Source organism: Ambystoma mexicanum, chromosome 6q, assembly GCF_040938575.1.
Source record: "Ambystoma mexicanum isolate Mex_15411 chromosome 6q, UKY_AmexF1_1, whole genome shotgun sequence".
In the NCBI taxonomy this organism is placed as follows: Eukaryota; Metazoa; Chordata; class Amphibia; order Caudata; family Ambystomatidae; genus Ambystoma; species Ambystoma mexicanum.
In genome coordinates, this window is record NC_090937.1 from 1415371821 (window position 1) to 1415393730 (window position 21910).

General features: G+C 44.9%; 1 protein-coding gene across 9 annotated transcripts in view; it reads right to left on the bottom strand.

The window, feature by feature from the left end:
- RNF4 (ring finger protein 4) overlaps positions 1 to 21910 on the bottom strand; it is a 156497-nt gene that overhangs the window by 57868 nt on the left and 76719 nt on the right. For all 9 annotated transcript variants that reach the window (XM_069632118.1, XM_069632110.1, XM_069632114.1 and 6 more), the window contains exons 4-6: positions 18129 to 18208; positions 14537 to 14549; positions 13190 to 13343 (exon numbers count right to left, since the gene is read on the bottom strand). In XM_069632118.1, the coding sequence (XP_069488219.1) occupies positions 13190 to 13343; positions 14537 to 14549; positions 18129 to 18208 (247 nt within the window). The remainder of the gene's footprint in view (positions 1 to 13189; positions 13344 to 14536; positions 14550 to 18128; positions 18209 to 21910) is intronic.

Here is a 21910-nt window from a genome sequence, read left to right on the forward strand (position 1 = left end):
CATTTGCAGATAAGCATGTGGCGTGTTTGAGTTTAATTCTTTCTCCTGTACAGGGATGCGTCACCACACTGCCTTTGATGACATTATTGCAGTTGCCACAGCCCATACATGGCTATGTCCCTGGATGTTTATCTGGTTCGATTGCAGGTACTTTGCCTCTGGTGTTAACTAACATATTGCGTAGATTCTTACTTTTCTGATATGCAAACACTGGTGGTTGCGGGAACAGGTCTTTTGTTCCTTCATCGTTGGTGAGTATATTCCATCCGTTTCGAATGATTGTCTTGATTGGTCTACTTTGAATGGAAAACTTGGTAACAAAACTAACTCTGGACTCCTGTGTTCAGTTTTCTTGGTTAGAAGTTGTTCACGTTCTTGTGTATTACTTTTAGTACGAGCCTCAGATAGAGGGTACCTTGAGACTGACCTCAGTTGTAACCTTTCTTGCAATTTTTCTAACTGTTTGACAATCTTCGGGATCACCGACGATCCTTTTTATTCTCAACATTTGTCCATATGGGAGGTTTCGTAAGGTGTTGGGAGGATGAAAACTCATCCGATGTAGGAGATTGTTCCTTGGTGTAAAGGGTGGTATTAATTTTGTTGTCCTTAATTACTGTTTGTACATCAAGGTAATGTAGGTCTGTATTACCCATTTCCAATGTGAATTGCATCCGCCTGTCGATGCCATTGAGGTACACCAAAAATTCTTCCAATTCGTTCCTGTTTCCTGTCCATACCCCAAAGACGTTGTCTATATAACGCACCAATACTTTTAGATGTTGCTTCCATCTTTGATTGCCAAGAATATGACATGTATTACCTACCACAATAGCATTTCTGATGATTGTATCTGCTTCGATTCACATGCTGTGCATATGGTCCGACATCCAGTGGTAACCACAGAGTATTGCATTTGGATTTCGGGGACGTCAGCATAGGCGTAACACCATCCCCATCGTGACGTGTAGTGTACCAAAAATCCCTCACGCGAGGTCCCTCAGATTGTATTTTTTCTGCCATGAGGGAGCCCAAGGCTATAGTGAGGGAGTACATAAAGAGAAAAAGTAGCAAGACGTCTATATTCCTTCTACCCCGAGCGGGGAGGTAGGGAGGGTGCAGGTGAATCTAAGCAGATACAATCATCAGAAATGCTATTACGTAACGCATGTCTTCCGATGCTTGTTAATCTGCTTAGAATCACATGCTGTGCATAGAGACTAGCGAGCAGTACCCGGAGTCGGAGGTGGGTTGTGAGAAGGAACAGTTGAGAAAAGATGTCTTAGTACTGCTTGTCCCACCAGAGAATCAGACCTAGAATGAGTGTCTAGGCAATAGTGTTTTGTAAAGGTGCGTACAGAACATTTGCAATGAATGCTATGGATGCCCCAGTGCCCAGAGTATAATGTGCTCTAGGCTTGAAGGGCAGTTCTCTCTTAGCAAGAGAGAAACAGTGTGATGCATTTGACAATCCACCTTGAGATAGCTGATTTAAAGACAGGATCCCTTCTCTACCAGCTGCCACTGAAACGAAGAATTGTTTAGTCTTCCTCAGTGGTTTAGTTCTTTCCAGGTAGAACATGACTGCCCTGCGCACATCTAGTGTGTGTGTAGGCTTCTTTCGGCCATGCTAGTAGGGTTCTGGAAGAAAGTGGGTAGTTCGATCGATTCACGTGGAGATTAATTTAGGCGCAAATCTGGGATGTGTGCGCAGAACTACCTTATCTTTGTGGACTGTAACAAAGGGGTCTAGAACAAAGTGCCTGTAGTTCGCTAACCCTTCTGATAGAAGTGATAGCCACTAGGAAGGCCGTTTTATAAGTCAATTCTTTCTAACTTGCTTTATGCATAGGCTCAAAGGGAGCTCCCATGAGCCTGGTCAAAACCACATTTAGATCCCATCCAGGGGCCGGGTGAGAAATGGGAGAATAAATCCTCTTAACCCCTTCCATAAAGGCTTTGATCACCAGTATTTTCCACCACAACACTTTTTGTTGTGATGTGGTGTAGGCTGGCAGAGCAGCCAGATGAAGACTAACCCAGTGTCCAACAGATGGGTTAGGTATAGCACAATGTGTGTGGGTAGGCAATCAGTGGGATTGACTCCCTTGGCATTGCACCAGATAACAAAATCGTTTCCATTTGCTGGCATAGCAATAACGTGTATTTGTTTTCCTAGCTTCCCCCGAGTATGTCCATGCACCTCGAAGGGAGTTGTGGGTGCCCAAACTATATTATCTCAGGAGCCATGCTGCTAAGTTCAGAGTTTGTGGGCATGGGTGTAGGGTCTCTCCCCTGTCCTGGGACAACATGTTGTACAGGCACAGTAGTTTCACTGGTGGGGAGAGGGACATTTCCATCAGGTGAGCGAACCAGGGTGACTGGGCCCACCAGTTTCATGTTAACTGGTTCCTGGTGCATCTTGTGCACTATCTTGTTGAGAAGGGGAGTTGGGGGCCGGTGGGGGAAGCGTAGACACATTTTCCCTGACCATGTTATCCAGAGACTGTTCCCCTTGGATCGGTTCTGGGGGTACCTGGAGGCGTAGTCTTGGCATTGGGCATTCTCCTGAGTTGCGAACAGGTCGATCTCTGGCAAGCCCCATTCTGCGAACACATTGGACACAATGTCTTCGTTTAGCCGCCGTATTCTTCGAGCAGAGGAAAATCTCTGCGGAGCACGTCGGACAGAAGATGGAGTTCCCCTGGAACATGTTGGGACAACAGAAACATCTTGTGTTTGAGAGCCCATATCCAAATGTTTTGGGACAGCTTGTATAGCTCTGGAGAGTGAGTGCCCCCCTGTTTGTTCAGGTAATACATGGCTGTAGTGCTGTCCGTTAGAACCAGCACTGTCTTTCCTTGCAGTTGCACCTGAAAGGCCTTGAACACCGCTAATAGCTCCAGAAGGTTTATATGGTTGGACGCTACTTGAGGGGACCAAACTCTGTGCGCTGTCTGCTGAAGCAGGTGAGGGCCACCCCACCCTGTGAGAGATGAGTCTGTAGTGAGAGTGGCTTCCACTGCAGGGGTGGTGAAGGTCTTCCCCCTTCAAGAGGTTTTCTCTTGACCACAACTGCAGAGAGAACAAGGGCTGGTGAGACAATTACCAGATCTTGACATTGTCCGCTGGCCTGACACCACTGGCTGTTGAGCCACTCTTGCATGGGACGCATGCGCAGCTGTGCGTGGGTAACTAAGTATATGCATGACGCCATCATTCCTAGCAAGCGCATGGCCTTGTGCACCGTCACCTCCAAATTGGCTGCATATTGAGGGATCTTAAAAAGCATGTTCTGAACCCTCTCGTTGGAGGGGACGACGAGACTGTCCTTCATCCGAATTAAAGCTCCCAGAAATTGTTTTGTCTGACTGGGGACTAGACTAGATTTCTTTTCGTTGATTGAGAAACCCAGACTGAAGAGGAGATCTACTGTTTTTGGGTGATCGAAAAACATGCGTCGAATGAGTCCCCACGTGATGAGCCAGTCGTCGAGGTAAGGGTAAACTGGGGCCGACAGTCTGCGCTGGTGTGCTGCAGCCACCGCCAGGACTTTGGTAAACGTAAACACCCTTGACGCCGAGGCGATGCCGAAGGGGAGTACCTTGCGCGGCTTGGGGCATAGGGACGTATTTTCGATTTTAGATAGCCTGGTGCCTTCCCGTGGATGCATCTGTGGGCTATTGCATGAGCCTTGAAGTGAGTTCTGCTCTCAATTTTGAGCCAGTGTAATTCCTTCCTGGCTGTACTGATGTGGTCTGATTTGGATTTGCCTTTGATTATCCTGACTGCGTTATTTTGGATAATCTGGAATGCCTGTATGCTTTTTTAGTTGGCTCCTAGCATAAGTGCATTCCCGTAGTCTAACCGAGAGAGGATGGTTGCTCTAGCCACTGTGGCACAGTTGTTCTCCGATAGATACGGTCTAATAGCTCTGAGGAGTCTCAAGTAATAGTTGCATGTTTTTTTTATGCATCGAGTCTGGGCTTCTGCTCCTAAGGATGCTTCCATCATGCCCAGGGTTTTTACTTTCTCAATTACTTTAATGTTGACATCTTTGATCTTGAAGTTTGTGTAGTCGTGTGGCAATGTGTTTCTGGCTTGGGTGGATCCGAAAACCATTAGCTCGGTTTTGCTGCTGTTCAAACACATCCAATTGGAATCCATCCAAAGTTCTATGATGTTATATTTTCTGTTTAGATGGTCATTGTCAGTTTTATGGTCCACGCTAAGTTCCAATACCAGCTACGTATCATCTGCATAGTTGGTAAAGAATATATCTGCATGATCTAAAATGTAGCATAAGTATCTGATGTAGAGATTGAACAACAATGGGGACATGCTGGCTCCCTGGGGAACCCCGCAGAGGATCTCCCTTTCAATGGAGAGTTTGTCTCCCCAGTGGACTCGAGATGTCCTGCATTTTAAAAAAAGACATTATCCATGTTTTTGCCTCTTGTGAGCAGTTGGCCGTTTTGCCCAGAGCTACTTAAGAGTAGATTATGGTCCAGTAGATCAAAGGAGGCACTGAGGTCTAACAGGATGAGAAGTCCCGTTTTTCCCGAATCTAAGATTCTGAGCATCTTTGTTTGTAAGTCCAGCATAGCTGATTCTGTGCTATGAGATGGTCTGAACCCAGATTGTTGTGAGTGGAGTGCGTCAGATGCCTCGATGTGTGCCTGAAGTTGTGCGGTGGCTACTTTATCCATGATCTTAAGCAGGAAGTTACAGTTGGTTATTGGCCTGAGGTTGCTTGGGTCTCTAGGATCCAAGCCAGGTTTTTTTATTATTGGGGTAACTGACTTTTTTTATGGCCTGGGGGACTAGTTGGTCCCTAAAGCAAGTGTTGACGATCTTAGCAAGTGTGGGGGCGAAGATGTCTGGGTTTTCTAAAATTATTTTGGCGGGTAGGATGTTCTTCCCTTGAAGGGTAGTATGCAGTGTTTCCAGAAGTTTGTCCTGTGTTGAAGTTCCCCGTGCCATAGTGGTTTTGACCAGCACAGGCTTGCCCTGGAACGGACCGCCGAAGGGGGTGGGGGGGGGAGGTTTGTGTGATCTGCTGCAGAGACTTCAGCGTCTCATGCTCCTTCTTGGCTGTTTCCAAGGCCTCATCCACTGCTTTCCCGAATAGGCTAGACTCCTCAATGGGCTTATTGATGAGGGAGGCTTAGGTTTCCGGTTTAAAACTTGAGGTACGCAGCCAAGCGTGTCTTTTAAGTAGGGTCCCTTGGGCCAGAGACCTGCCTGCTGTTTCCACAGTACCCAGGGTGTTTTTGATCACATGCTGGTTAACTTGTTTCCCTCTATTACAACGGAGAGAAGCTTTGATTTGGCGGGTTCAGGAACCTCTTGGAGGCCTTCCTGGAGCAAGTTCCACCGAGCGTCAGCATAGCTTGCCAATAGTGTGGTATTATTAGCAATCCGCATAGTGTATGTGGCAGCCGAAGCGACAAGCTTGCCTAAAGCATACAGTCGTTTGGATTCCTTGTCCGGTGGCGATTCCCCCGTGGCAAGGGGTACCACTGCCCTTTTCCGAGTGGTAATCACTACCAATGAATCTGGAACGGCTTGCCCTCTAATGCATAGAGGGTCGGGAGGGGGAAGGGCGAAATTACTTTTCACTCTTGGGTTCACTGCCAGAGTTTGAGCTGGTGATACCAATGAGGGGGCGACCCTTCTCAATAGATTGAGGGGGGATGGCCTGGCTAGATGGAGGCTTCTCCTTCAGGATATCTTCTACAAAATCCTGCTCAGGCACAGCCTCTTGAGTGGACATTTTAAAGTATTCAGCTGCCTTTTTCAACATGGAGTTGAATGCCATTTGGTCATCTGCAGGTGAGGCCTGGCGAGCCGGAGTGGACGGAGGAGAATCCAGGCACAAAACATCAGTGTTCTGATCTTGCTGTGTCCATGAGTCCTGACCTTCCTGCTGGGTTTCTTCCCAGTTGTCTGTAGTATCCCGTTCCTCCTCATAACTTTGTAGAAAAGTAGCTTCTTCCTCTTCATTATAAATGTCTCTATGTGTGTCCATGTGGACAATGTCTTCATCCTGAATTAAGGCAGAAGACTGATCTTAAATTTGAGAAGGAAATTGGAGGTTAGGGTCTACCCGATACCTTTGAGGGAGGATGATCAGCAAAACTGATAATCTTCTCCAGCCAATGCATACACCCTTCGAACTTCTCTGTAGTCCATTTAGTAGACCGAAGCGGGGCTACGGGTGGAAGAACGGTGCTCTCCACCCTACGGCGTTGAAGAGTTTTAGTGTGTCGGAAAGAGGCTCTTAACTATCTTCGTAGGTATCTTAAGAATCAGGGTCCCAATCCGCATCTGAAACATTTTCTGCGGCTTGTCCCATAACTTTAGGCGGAACCGGGATAAGACCCACCGCCGCCGTAATTCTTTCGATAGTCGCCGAATCGGCGTGAGACAGTAGCTCCGATGGTCTATCTGTAGGTGTACTACCTTCCGCGGCGCTAGAGGGCCTAGCGGATGGTTTTCTGGGTAGAGGCATAGCCGTAGTTTCGGGCCTACCGCGGCCTTCTGGACCGTCGCAGCGTTGGATTTCTGCGCTTCGACGTGTGAAGTTTTTGGAGTAACGCCCTTACTTGATTTTGATTTCCCAGTCACAAGACGCTGCTGCGGATGCGGGGAAGGCTTTGGATCTGAACAATCAGAGGAAACAGTCAAAATTTTCGGCGGCCCTGTAGGCGCTTTCACCTTTTGACAAAGACGTTCAAAATGGTGTAGGGGTTGTCTGCTTAGTGTGATGCGTTTGTACGCCCCGGTCGCCGGGTGTTGTCCCTGTAGCGAGACCAGAGTCAGGCCTCAAAGGGCCGGGGACGGGCGTGGCGGACCTATAAGTGTCCACCTCGAGGTCTATAACATCCGAAACGGATGTTTGGTCATCCGAGGTACCCCGTCACTCTCAGCGGGTGTGGCGGTGGGGGTTACACCTGCGACATACTGTACGTGGCCCACCGCTTTACACGGTGATCCTTAAGGGTCTTAGGCCGAAAGAGTTTGTAGGCCGCACACCGCTTCTCGTTGTGCTCTAGGGGGAGACAGGCGCTACACGTCCTGTGTTCGTCCTGCCAAGGATATCTGACCCTACACTTAAGGCAGAATCTAAAAGGAGTCCTTTCCATAGCTAAAGGGAAGGATGACCAGACCAGAAGGGAAAAGAGGGGAAAGGAGGAAAGACATACCGACAATATGGCCACCCCGACCACACTCTCCCAACCGGAGGGCTCAACCACGTGGGAAATCCGGCTGCCGGATTTTAGGCGCCGAAATCCATAGCCGTAGACAAATCCCCTGTAGTCTTCATCGAAGATGTTCTTGTGACCGACGTGACTTAACGGACAATAACCGACAAGTCGGTAAAGATAAACAATATCTCTTTTAAGAGCTCTGCTATAGGGCGACCAGTTATCTGGGTGGAAAAAAGCAATCTGAGGGAACTCGGCGCGCAAGGGATTTTGGCTACACTACACGTCACGATAGGGATAGTGTTACGGACACGCCTAGCCCGTCGAGTATCTTAAGAAAAGGGTAGTGTCTTTGACATATGTGGGCGTAGCTTGGATGATGGACATTCTATTATGCAGCTACAGTTCCCGATATTGGAAGTGATACCAACTAAAGGACAGAATAGAGATATGAAGAAATGGCGAGCACAGAAGGAAGCCTTTTGGATTGAGAGATTAGACTCGTTAGCACCAAATTGAATGAACGAGGAACTGGACTTAAGCTGCTTTTTATAATGATGCACAGCTTTTAATCAAACTTGTGTGGAATCAAGACAGACAGTAATATACATACCAAAGCAGGGGTACCCCATGGCAAAGGCACACCAGAGTCTATATACTAGATTGTTAATGTGTGAAACTTCATGATAAGGAGTATTGAACTCTATTTAAGGTGACCGCATAGATCGGTGCATACAGGATGGTAATGTGTGAAACTAAGAATTATCACTGCAATATGTTCCTGCTATATGCATTATGAAGAATGATAGCTTTCATGGAAAGGACCAGGGTAAAGTGACTTTAGTCACCTGGCAATATGAGATTTGGCAAGGGTTTCCATAAATAGAAAGATGGTTTGCAGGATCCCGTTATGCATAACTAAGACACAAACATATTCACCCGATTAAGCCCTCCGATGTAATACTCATCTCTGAGGCAGCATTAATCACACCAAGAGACACCAACAGATCAGTACACTACACGTATTTCCCACGAGCCATGTTTGTGAAATCTACTTTACCATTTGGTCTGAACACTACAAAGGTTTCTAAGAACTTTGAACCCTCGTTGCAACATGATGTTGTTACAACAACACTTAGTAGTTTAAGTCTTGCAAGTAGCGCTTATCTCCAATACACCATGTTTACCTATAGCTACGAATATACATTTTTTCTATGTTTTGTATTGAACACAACAATAACTTGTATCCACGTTTTAATACATATTGGTTGCAATCTCTAGAGTGGCACGATGAAGAGAACGAGTTGCAAGTATTTACATGCATTTTTGGCAGTTAATTGACATTGTCCAAACTAGCTTAAGATGGCCGCCGTTTACACATGCTCTTTAGTGTTCTCATGGTAACCTCCACAAAACTTTTAACATAGTAATGAAGAGCGCGCACCCTCCATAGACAGTCTTCAGTTGTTACAAGGTAAGCAAACAACGCTGCATAATAGCAGTACATTAATACAGAACAACAAGCGCTCTGATCTCTATTCTCTATAATCTTTTACACCTAACGGTTTGCGCTGATAAACAGAAATTCGCTTTTAAAAGCCCACGTTTCAAGCACATGGGTAAGATACACCACAAATCCATTTGTACACGGATCTAGCAAGGCTAAAAAACGGCAATTAGGATTTACTGCCTCTTTCTAGATTCTTACCAATCCGTTTCAGATCACTCACTGGCAGAAATAGACAGGTTAGTACTTATGTGGAACACGATGTTAGTACTTGTGTAGAATATTGCAACAAGAAGTTCTATAGAAATAAGTAGCCTTGCTAATTTAGGTCACCATCTTTTCTTTACCCCATACTCCCGACACTGTACGCGGCAACATGAAAACACGTATGTACATGTTCAATATACTTTAAATGGAAAATGACTGCTATGGCATGTATGTACATCACTATGACACTAATGAATTGGTTTTATGCATATCATACCGACTGCTACTATTGGGTTTTGACAATGTGGGATGGTGAACCGGTGGTAACTATGAACTGGCTCTATGCACATTTCTCTGACCATTAATTTAGGGAATTTGGCAATATACTGATTACCTGTGAATATGCGATGGATGGTTTCTATGAACATGTTGTATTGTGTCACAAATATGTGAAATTTTACGCATACTCGTGTGTAATTGCTGGTGGCTTCATGAACGGTGGGGCACTATAAAACCTGGTAATTGTTTACGAAAGGTACTCACCAGCATGAGCTGACCGAGGAAGGATATGAATCCGAAATGCATAGGCTAAATGTAGCTCATCTGGCGCATCTGCCTTAACAGTGATTCTCAACTGTGGTGCTCATCCCCAATGGGCGTCATTGGATGTAGAGAAACTAAGTGTGTTTTGAAGTGTATTTTAATAGTTACATATATTGTTCACTTCTGAAGAAGGCTTATACAACTGACTGTGAAATAAATTGTTTTATCAAGAAACCTTGAGTGTAAGTGTTTATTTGAATAACTGCTACTGTGAAACGGTCGCAACATTACTGTTCATATTGACCCCCCCCCCCCCCTCTTGAGATCAGCCTGGCTGCTCAGCCACACTACCAACCTGTGTAGTACAGACCTGTACCAAAGGTTGGGTCCCTATTGCCAGGAGGTCAAGGTTATTGTAGTACACCCAAAGGGCACTGCATACAATCTTGCCTAACAGTGTCCACACAACGTTGTGTGAAGTGTCTACAGAAACTCCATGTGACTGCTTGTGGTATCTAGTGGAATGTTAGCAATAATGGCTAATGTAGCCATTGCCACGTATTTTGTGAAGTGTGAATGAACTCTACGAGTAAATGCCAGTGTCTTGTTTGTAAGGTGAATCCAGCACTGTTATACATTGTCAAATCACCTGCAAATATAGCCTTTAAATCCAGGTCATCCTCCTCTTCTGCATGCTAAGGAAACAAAACAATTGTTTGCACATCTTTTTCAAACAACGGATTTTGGAAAGCATGAAGCACCCTTAAAACCGCTAGAAAATCTAGGGTGTTGATATGCTTTGTGGCAAGATTGCGTGACCACATGCCCTGTGCTGTCCACTGGAGACAATGGGTTCCCCAACCTGAAAGTGATAACTGTTGAGATTGTGAGGTGTGCTTGTGGATTCAACAAATATTTTTGCTGTACACGGTGTTCCTTTGTCCACCATTGTAGCCTCCGACAGTTATCCATCAACCGGCTATATCACGAGGTATCTGGCGTGTAAAGTTCAGAGAAAAATACAGCGATATCTTGTTCGAATAACAGCCCCTAGGAACGGTTGTTGGCTTGGGATTATTCTTCACTCCTTTTCGTTGATGAAAGCCTAGTTTGTGCAGAGGATTTAGTTTTCTGCATGTTTGACATTTTTGGATTTTTCCTTTATTAGCCAGTGATCCAGATAAGGGTGCACTGGAATGCTCTCACTGCATAGTTGTGCTTCCACTACCACCAGTACATTACAGCGATCCCATAATGCGCTTGACCCACTTTAAATCTGAGGTACTTTCGAAGTGTAGGTGTTCGGGAGATTCATCAGTTTTATGCTTAATCCCCTCTCCGAGTGAGACCCACAGCACTTTTTCCAGGACTTCCAGACCTTTCTCTTGTTCTCCTGAATGAGGGAAGCCTTTTTACCCCTCATTCCTTCTCACTGCTCTATGGGAACTTTTGTTCTTTACATTTTATTTGATTTATATAGTCCGCTTCTCCTCCATCTCTAAAAAGCATCTTTTACACTTTTGCGGCACACAGCACCCTGAGTGCAGTGTTGCTGGGAGCCCTTTGGGTTCTCCTTTTTGTTTTCTTTCATTTTCCATAAGAACTACTGTTCTTAAGGAAAGATGGATACTTTGTATCCTTCCTAAAACTTTAACACAAGAGAGATTAGCACACACCCTTCCTTCTGCTCCTGTGACATTTTTGTCAAAGTGACAACCCTAAAGTATTACCATCCTCGATATGCAACAAAGGGTCACCTATGTTCCAACATGGTGGTTCCTTTTTCTTTTTCGCCATTTGTGTGTTGTGACCTTCCAGGGCTTCCAACCACGAATACCAGGAGATCTCTGACCCATTTTTTAACTTGTTTATTTTAAACCAGCACATAGATGACAATCAAACAGCAACATCAAACTACAAATTGCCGCCAGTTCTACAGCCATGCATATACTTGGTTACATTCACATCCTCCCCCTCAGCTGCTATAGTGGTCCAGCGGGGCATGGGCCGGGGTCTGGCATCCGCCCTCCGTGGTTTGTATCAAAGCCTGATCGAGAAACGGTGAAGAAAGCCAGCGTTCGCCGCAATGATTTTCTCAGCTATCAGAACGTCCCAAAGATCCCGTAACTGCGCCGACGGAAATAGAGTCCAATTGCGCGCAGTGATCAGATAGATCACTTTTCCCCTGTAATACTCCAAACCGCACCCCACTTCCCTTTATGGTGGCGCACCTCTGTGTGCACCGCCCACTCCCTTGTATCCCTGCAGTGTCCGTGCAGCGTCAGTTCCTCCCACTTACGTGGGGCAGTGCTGACGCTGCAGGGTCCTTTTATATTAAAAATAAATAAATAATAAAAAAACCAAACACTTTCAGTCCTCCGTTTACCATAATGGTAAGCGGGGGACACCAATGCAGCCCCCCCCTTCACACCTCCCCACTACTTTCACCAAGGAGAGCGGGAACACCACTGCAACCCCCGCTCCACTTGGGCGCGGTAATGGGTGGCCGCATACTCTAAAATGCAGCCAGCGCAGTAAAAGCAGTGTCAGCATTTTGGAGTCGCAGTTTTTGTATGTTTCCAAATTAACCACAGATCTCATTAGTAGTAAAGTCCCCATGATACAGCACAAGATGCCTCGAATGCATAAACCTAGCATTTTTCTTTCCCTAACAATGGTCAACAAATATCTTCCATTCGCATCAAGTCTGTCCTCCCTTGATCTGATATTTTATCCAAGTCCACAAAGATCCCCGTGATCTCATAACCAGGGCTACAATAAGTGACATTTTTGGGTAGTCCTAAGCCTATCCCATAAATTCTGAGCTAGAATGTAGGATTTTGAGTGAACAAATCTCTAAGCATTTTATTCTTAGATCCCCAAAGGCGAGGCAGTTCATGCCGAAATGCTAAATATTTTCCTCAACCTCTCTTTTACACATTCTACAATCCTCATACCCTTTGGAATACCTAGCTTAGAGCCGATGTATTCTAGTGTCGGACGGCACTGTAATCTGAAACTTAGATAGCAGCATCTTATTTTTTGGGAAGGGATAATCTTAGTTTCGTAATTGGAAAGAAAATGTTTCCTTACCCGAGTAATGCTTTAATCAACTAAGATCTTGGGTAGCCATCATTCCATCCCATATTTTGATCTTTCTTCACTAATGTGTCAAGCTATACACCAGACGATCGCTCCTCATCCTTTCACACCGGCTTTTACAATTCTTGAGGTAGGGATTTGCGTCCAGTGAGAGATGAGCCATTAAATAGAATCCAAGTACAGATTTGCTGGATCGCTCCAGATTGCCCAATAGGTAGAAACATCTCCGGGTGTATTGAGCCCAGCAGGAGATCAACCCCAGTTTTATACATAAAACTTTCCGAACTAACCTGAATTGCATTCTGAGTTTAACATTGCCCTAGGGTGTATATAATAATCCTATTTTGTATATAACTACAGTGTGTACATGTTTCCTTGACTATAGGTTTACTCAAAGTTCTTTGTACTCCACTAAAGCCCTCCTTCCTCCTACAATAAGCACGGCTACCAAACCTTTTGGGTAGTTCAGGCGAAACCTAAGAGTTGGAGCCCTGTACATTTAAGAGTGAGTCGTCTGAAGTCCTACCACAAGTGGACTTTAGTAAAACACCTTAACACAGAACATTGATAAAACATTAATCACTGGGCACTTCAATAAAGCAAAGAAATACCTGCTTACCTGGGGCTAGAGGTTCCACTCCCTAATGTAGTTAGGAACGTAGACAAGCTGCTAGTTACACACACATCGCCTTCTGAATCTTCTTCACCACTACTTAAAACACAGCTGTCGAGATGTTGCTGTGTTCTTCGAGTACTTCTGCGCCTGCGAGTTTCTGTACAGAATAAAACTTGCATTAAAAAATGTAAGCATAACCAAATGGAGGTTCCAAATTCAAAAGCTCAAAGCCTTGTATTCTAGAAAGCATACTGAACGGTTCTCGGCACCAGTTCAAAATGTATGCATAGAACCAGGCTAAGTGCCACACTGTTGCACAAGCAGGTAGACAATGTGCTCTGTACTTCAATTCCCACACTGTAGTCTAACAGAAGTGAAAAATTGCTAGTAAGGCCCCATTTCTCAAAGAACACCCATCTAACCAACCACCTTCTATTGGTTCAATGAAATAAACCAGAGGGGGGGGGGGGTAAAGGAGACATAGCTTCCTGTGAACTTCAATGAGGGAACCTTCCCTGGCAACAATATTATGATTCTAAAGCCAATATTTAGGGCCACCCAAATTATATATATATAAAAAAATCACTGACATTTGTGGTGGCCTGAAGAACTTCATTTGAAGTCCCTCTGCCATTGCAAACCTTTGTATTAAGGTAACAGTAACCAACTTTGGTGGCAATACCACAGGAATTACTGGCAAACTCATGAGGCCCATTCCATTTTACTGACGTGCTGTTTGCGAACATATTTGCAGTTAGTCTACTGTTGCAACAAATGTGTTCTACTTGCAGTCATCAAATTAAGTCGCGTCTTGCAGATATTTGGTCTGATATAGAGCATAGGGAGGAAAATGCAGACAACATGATTTGTCATAATGTAATAGCCTTACATATAGCGGTATACAGATGTGATTTATTTTGCAGGGAGCCAATCTAGTTTTACCCTGGTGCCATCTGTGCAAAGCCCGTCCTTGGAAGGAGTGTTGGTGTGTGGGCATGTGTGCGATTGGACGAATGTGTGAGATTGGACTAATAAGCGTCTTTGCAGGGGTTAGTGTGGGTGTATGCACAAGTGTAAAAGACGCCCAACCCACAGACTGGCTCACATTCAATTAATGTAGTTTAGTGCTGACTATGTGATGCACAAGATTTTCTACCATTATGTCTTGAAATACTTTAGCATGTACATTGTTGCATGGTAAGAAAAAAAAAAAAAGAATCAAAGATTTTTTTAAAAAATGTTTACAAAAAGCTTTACAGGCACATTATCACAGGTCACAACCCAAGAAATCCTTAATATGAGAGCCAAAATTTTCTACGTCTTCAGACCCATATTAAACAAAATACTCACCTTCACCAACAAACTTGAAAATGGTCAGAAGGTAAAAGAAAGAAAAACAAATTAGATGTAGTGGACTAGACTGTCGCACAAACCTCTGCTTTCAGTTAAGTACTAATATTTCAAGTTTTAGTTATTAAAAATATATATATTAAAAATTAAAGCAGTTCCAAGCAAGTGCCGATTGTCAACATTTGACTAAACCGTTTTCATTAGTAACAGTGAGTTGCAGCTCCAACAAGCAAAATACAAAATTTGCAAGATTTAGAGCACAGCAAAAACCAAAAACATGCCAAGTAGTAAAATCCTAGTGAAAGGTTCAGCACAATATAAATAATATTCACTTAGATTACCAAACATACATTTGAAAAAAGATTTAAACGTAGATTTCGTTGCTCTAAATTTATTCCAAGAGGAAAAGATAAAAAGTCCAATGCAGATCGGAGATCCACCATCTGGTAAAAAGAACCCCAATGTAATCCACACACCATGAACCAAAAAATGTTTTATATGACAAACATTAAACAATATTTATTGGATATTTGTAAAGCAGTAATACAACAAACTTTTCAAGGAGCCACAAGGCGAAAAGGGGTGGGGTGGGGAGGCAGTGCCAGTCTGTGTGAGTGCAAATTGTCACGGTGGGAAAGGAAGAGCAGGGCAGAGATGAGAGTGCAAGTGAAAAAGAGAGGGGAACAGGGGGTGGGGAAGATGGCCAATGGGGATGGGTGATCGCCAAGGGGAGGCCAGTTGGCCAAGTGCCAGGGAATGCATGGTGTGAGGGTCAACGTGCAAGCATGGGGGAGGACGGGGCTTGTGCTCTGTAGAACTCAGAGAACCAGGCAGCCAGTCACTGCGCCAGACTGGGGCGTTAGCAGGAGAGAGGGAAGAAAGAGAAAATGAGTGTCTTGAGCAGCTTCTAGGAACTTAAGGAGATCTGGCACAAGCCTGAGAGAGGCAGGGAGACCATTACAGAGGGAGGCTCCTGCGGAGGAGAGCGATCTACCCCCAACTCTCTGCTTAGAGTTGCAACTAGAATACCGAAGAGCTCCAGCATGAACGTATTTAGGGAGTGAGAGTTGGATGTAGCAGTCCCAGTCTCCGGAAAGCCTTGGGGATGATGCAGAGGGTCTTGAACTTGATCCTAGCAGTATCCGGGAGCCAGTAGAGAGATGTTAGGGCTTGAGCGATGCGGTCCATGGGCTTGAGGCCAAGGATAAGTCTTGCAGTCTTGTTCTGGATTAGTTGGAGGGGGCAAAGGGAGGATGAAGGACGATTGAGGAAGAGGCTATTGCAGTAGTCCAGCCTAGTGAGGACCAGAGCAATGGAGACATTGAATTTCTGGGGGAAAGGGAGAATGCCTCTGAGGAGGTGCATCAGATAGTGGGCCTTCTTGGCAAGGTCTGTGAGGTGAGAAGGAGAGAGGGGAAATCAAAGATGACACCAAGGCGTGTGGCCTCACAAGAGGGGAGGAGACCCATAGAGGGTATCCAAAGTGAAGGAGGGAGCAGGGGTCCCAATGAGAAGGAGCTCAGTCTCACTGGCATTAAGGCAGAGATCATTGGCAGCACACCTAGCCTGAATAGCAGTCAGAAATGAGATAAGAGGAAGAGAGGGCAGTGAACAGGAACTTCAAGGAGAGCTGCGTGTCATCTGCAGAATACTGGAAGTGAGGCGAGAAGGAAGACATCAGGTGGGCCAGAGGAACACAGAATCTGCAGAGCTGTACAGGAACAAGCGCCAGTCATCGCCCCTTTTCTTCTAAGCTAAAGTACTGTAAAGTCTAAGAGAACTCACCTTGTGTAACCTCACTTGTTCTTAGTTGAGACTTATCTTGGTTGCTCCTTTAGAGTTGCCATCAGCTTCTTAACCTCACAAGCCTAATCAGCTTGTGGCCCTACTTTGATTTCTTCTTATTCTACAAAGACTTCTAAAACATTGTGCAAGACTTTCACTTACCTGCAAGAATTGCTTCAGCTCACCTTGGCTTTTGTCCAATTGACTTTAGCCTGGCCTGGCTTCCTGAATAACTCTTCTTACCTCCGACTCTGGGTTTAGCCCTCCTTCCAAGAAGGGGTAAACTGTCTTTGCATTGGGGGTTACCAAAAGTACTTACCTGCTTCAGAATATTTGTGAGATCTCTTGTTTTAGTCTAATTTTTTTCTTTGACATTCTCCCAAGTATTGCCCTAAATGCAACAGTGATATATTAATGTCCACATTGTCCTAACTATTTAAGTCACCCGAGGGTGTAGGAAGTGTCTGTGTGCCATCCCAAATGGGTATTTGCTGATTTAGGGAAACTCAGAGTGTGCATTTTGGAGTTTGTTGGCGTTTTACCATCATACTGCCCCTTCTGAAGAAGGCTTACTCAAACTGACTGTTAAATAAATTAATAATAATTTAATCAAGAATCCTTGTGTATAAGAACTTATTTGAATACTTGTCACGGTAAATACGTGTAACACCCCTACAGCTCAAATTGACCCCTCAAGATAAGCCTGGCTACTCGACAACACTACCAACCTGTGTAGTACAGAATTGCCAGCAAGTCAGGGTTGCTGTAGTGCACCCAAAGGGTACTGCATACAATCTTGCCTAACAGGGCTCAATAACTTGTAGACAAGAAATGTGTGGAGAGGAAATTTCAATTCTGCCCAGAGTGTGGTGTCAGGGTAGAGTAGCCACAGACCACATACTGGCTAGGTCTCCCAGAGATGCGACATTCAAGCAGTTTTAGGTTATGACTAATGTTGTATTAGATTAGCAGCAAAGGGAATCTACCTTATAATCTTACAGTTCAGAATGCAGCATCTAGGATTAACCCTTTTTTCTACTATCTTGGTATAACACTTGATGGGTGACTGGTCTGCTTCCCAGCACACCATTTAATTCCACCCACTGGTGCCCATCGATCCACCGTTACAAGGACTATGCTGTAGTTTCAGGAGACAGAGGTTTAAGACAAGATGGTGTGTTACAAACTTCAAAAGGGAAATAGGGGATTTTTCTGAAACGGGGTGCAGAGTCTAGACCAGTTAGGCACGATTTATAACATATAAAAGTGGGTTATGCATTTCCAATGAAGCTTGGGTCTTCAGGCCTTTAAAAAAGCAGGATGGACACCCAAGAGTTCCAGGATCTTGGGTTGGCCCACATTGGGTCACTCCAAAAACTTTCCAAGATGCTGGTCTCCTTTAGGGAATTCCAGGATGCTGCAGAAGCAGAGGTGACATTATTGGGTACAGTGGCTGGGTTATTCAAGGAAGGGGTGTAACCTTGCAGGACTTTGGCATGGTAGCGCTCAGACATTAAACCCCCATGGAAATGGAGCATGATGCCCTGAACAGAGACCCGGTGACCATCTTAACCTAAGAGCAAAACCAGCTGAGGCGTGTGCTTTGTTTGCACAGAAAAAGGGCACTAGGCCACCCTGGTCTTTTACCAGTATCATGCCTCAGATGATGTGCGTGTCTTGGGCCTATTAAACTTCAAAGGCAGACCTTAAACATCAAGCATTATTGCTTGGCTAGGGGATTTAGTAACAATTCAATTGAATGCGCATATCTAGTAAATCCAAAATAAACAAAAATATTGATACATACCACAACTGAATCATTGTGAGTCAAGTCAACAATGGCTGCATCTGGTGAGGGCTCACAGGTTAGATCAACAACTTCATCAGCTGTAACATAAACGTAAGAAAATGTAGGGCAGTCGGCAAGCATCTGTGGGCTACCAATTTAAGCAGCAAAGGTCATCTATCTTAGGAAAAGGATGGTCTTACATGTCAAATATGGTTAGATTCACAAAACAAGAAAGCAAAGCCTCATTGGCAATTCAGTAAAATCATGCATACTGAATTTCAAAGGATTGTTCCTCTTTCGATTTAGAAGGTTTTAATTTCAGAGTTCAAAAGTCCTGCGGCAGTCTTTTCTAAATGTGGATCAAGCTTTATCACCATATTGCAACTTTTAGTAAATACCAATACCAATTTGTCACATCTTCCTAATGTGAACAGCTTTCCAGGAGGTTTAACACTAGAGGGGCTCACAAATTATAGCAGAGTTAAATGTATGGTCACAATGACCAAAGCAAACAGCGGTAGTGCGTTAAAAAAAAAAAAAAAAAAAAAAAAAAAAAAAAAAAAAAAAAATCACATGCCATAATAAAACTGTTCTCTGTTCAATCTTCGCCTGTTTTTTTTTTTTCGCGGCTCTTAAATTGTATGCCAATACCCCTCCAATCCCCCACCCGTATTTTTTTAATACCTGTACACCATCCCACCCTACCCCTTATATACCGCCACCCCACACATTTGCAATTTTCTTTCAGCAAAAAATGTTTGCCAAAAAGTACAGCGAAAACATATGCAGGACGAATTAACATTGTACCAATAAAAACACACAGACCGCTCCACCTAGCATATTTGTGAAGGGCTAATACATGCCTGTTTGGGGGAATTCTCAATTAGGAGTTAATTCTCTTCTACCTTAGAGACCCCAGGCTCTTTTGCTGGGCTTTAGGAATCTTTAATTTTCATCATGGAGAGAGAGACCTTTTTCCCCACTCTATCATGTATTTTTCTTTGATTTGAACCCGGTTTCTCTTTTGGTTTTGGAATCTGACAAACTTCGTAGGCATCATCTTTTTACATTGTGACACACAGCACCCTCAGTGCAGTGCCAAAGAGAAATCCTTTGGATTTCTGCTAAGGTTTAAATACCTTATCTTGGATAAACTACTGTTTCCAAGAGTAGTAAAGGGAAATTGACTTTACTTCACTTTATATATCTTTGTGGACCCAGCACACGCTATCTGACCTAGAGTGCTGAAGGGGTTACTTATCCCCCTTGGACTACCTTCTCATGTAATATTTTTAATATTAGTGTCACTACATTTAATGGCTGGTGGCAGTGGTTTATTTTTCCTACCATTGTGCGTTTTTACAGCATGCTGAATCCTCAGCTGCAGTATTGCACCCATGGGTGCCCATTTTGTCAAAATGGGCCGGTCGTCTTTGATCGACATTTCTTGTTGGAAAGGTCCTTCTTGAGATTTACTTTGTGTGCCAACCAGGTTTGGTCCCTTTGTTGGTTTTGTCTTTGGCAGGATTCACTGGTGAAGCCCGCCTCTGGCTCCAGCTGGTCTTGGAGGGCAGGAAGCGAGGGAGGTTCCCGAAACTCCGTGCCTAGTCTCCTTGCTTACATGAATGCACCCAAAAGGTGATTGGCCGGCTGGCTGGCTGTCTGTCTGTCTGTCCTTGGAACACAGCCACCCCGCTGTGTGAGTGATAGCTAGGCCACAAATGAAGGAGACACTTGCATACAAGGCAAGGTCTTTTGCAAGGAAGGCAGAGTCGACCACTGGGTGAAGGAACCAAAGAAGCTTGCTGCACCCTCTTGGACCCTTTGGTTTGCCCGGTGAGCCCTGATGCAGTGCTGAAGCTCCGAATTTCTAAACGTAAAGGACAACTTCTCCCCTTGGGTTGGTGGGACCAATCATCCCCAAGACGAACTCGACTGGAACCCCTCCCGCTGTACTTCTTTGCTGCTACAGGAACCGAATGCCAGGGTACAGGAACACCAGAATTGAGTGCATCGCCTTTAAGCCAGACCCAAGCTCCAGGAAGATCCTCAGGACTCCCTCGAAGCAGGACTAACCAAGCCAAGCCACCTCAACAGAGGGCTGGACGCCAGAAGCAAGGAAAGTCCACAAGGTGGCCAAGAACCGTGGTGGTGCTATTTGCGTGTAGCTGAAACCGCAAAGAGCTGCTGAGCTGAATTGCGCCCATTGCTGCCGCCAACCTTCAAACTGTAGCGCAAGAGTCCCCAGACATCCTCCCTCTTATCCCCACAACTGAGGCCCAGGAAAAACAGGATCTGCAGGACTACAACGGGAACAGAAGCCAGCTGTGAACTAAGGTACTGTGAACTAAGGGGTACTTATCTCTTTAACATGGTGCAAGACTTTTGTGCTTTCTACAAGTGCCTCAGCGTCCCTAGACTTTGCTAAATTGACATTGGCTGGCCTGGCTCCCTGAAGACTCTAATGACCCTCTGACCTTGTTGATCTGTCCCTCCAAAAAGTCATACATACCTTACTTTTATAGCTAGGAAAGGGTTAACCGCTATTTCATTTGGGGATTCTAAAGCGCTTACCTGTTTGAGAAACTTAATCATCGTTTCCTTCCCTAACCTTTTCCCACAACTTCAGTATTACCATTTTAAGTGTGAAAAGTGATATATTAATGTCCAGTGTCCCAACTATTGAAGTCACCTCAGGGTAAAGGAAGATCTGTGCCATCCCAAAATGTTATCTACTTACTTTATTGAACTGAAGAAGTTTAAGTGTTGCATATTGCTCCCTTCTAAAGGAGGCTTATTTTAAAACGGACTAAATAATTATTTTAATCAGGAAACCTGGAGTATAAGTGTTATTTGTATACCTGTCACTGTGAATCTATGTTGCAACCCTACTGCTCACATTGACTATGAATATATCGGAACCGCAACCAAGAGATGTTTCTACCAGTGCTTAATTCAAAATCTATTTTCAATTAAATCTTAATTCAAGGGTTCCCAAGAAAGTCCTATTTAGACCACACGCTCTGGGGGTGAGGGAGGGGGAGGGGGGTGAGGGGGGGGTGGGGCAGGGTGGGGGGGGTGATTGGGGGTGCTGGAATTTCGCAGATATTTAAGGGCAGTACAGGTAGCACCCATGTTGCAATGGTCGCCCAAGGACAACCAAAACCGATGGATGATCCTCGAAAGGGAGGCATCCATGATACCCCTGGAAAGCCTAGGTTTTCTCGCAGCTCGGCAAAGAGGGCACGCTACTGGAAGCTTCCAAGGACACCCACCCTATGGTATTGAGACAAAGCACTAAGGGGGAATAAGGTGGGGGGGCGCTTTAGGCCCACTTGTGCCGGTGGCCCATAACGCAGACTTTACGCCATGATTGCAGCCTAGTTTTTGGGTGCATTGGGGTGGGTAGGTTGAGGTGGCGGGGGGGGGCTGAGAACAGGCCCTGGTATTGGGTGATCTCTATGCGGAGGGGATGCCGGTAACCTTTGAAAACTGCAAAGCCAAATTTCAGGTCCCAGAGAGGGAACGCTTCCACTATATACAACTCAGACATTGGATTACTAATACGAAGGTTCGAGAGGGAGCAACTAGGGCCCCTACAGGGCTGGAACTTACGATACAAGAGGGACGGGTCGAGAAATGGGTATCAAGATTGTACCGGTTGATGGGGGAGGAAGACCCGGGAGGAAATTCTCCCGTACATGCAAAAATGGGCAACAGATGTGGGAAGACCCATCTCAGGGGAGTCATGGGGTCACATATGGCACCGTACTGTTGAGGCTCTAAATGCACTTTAATTA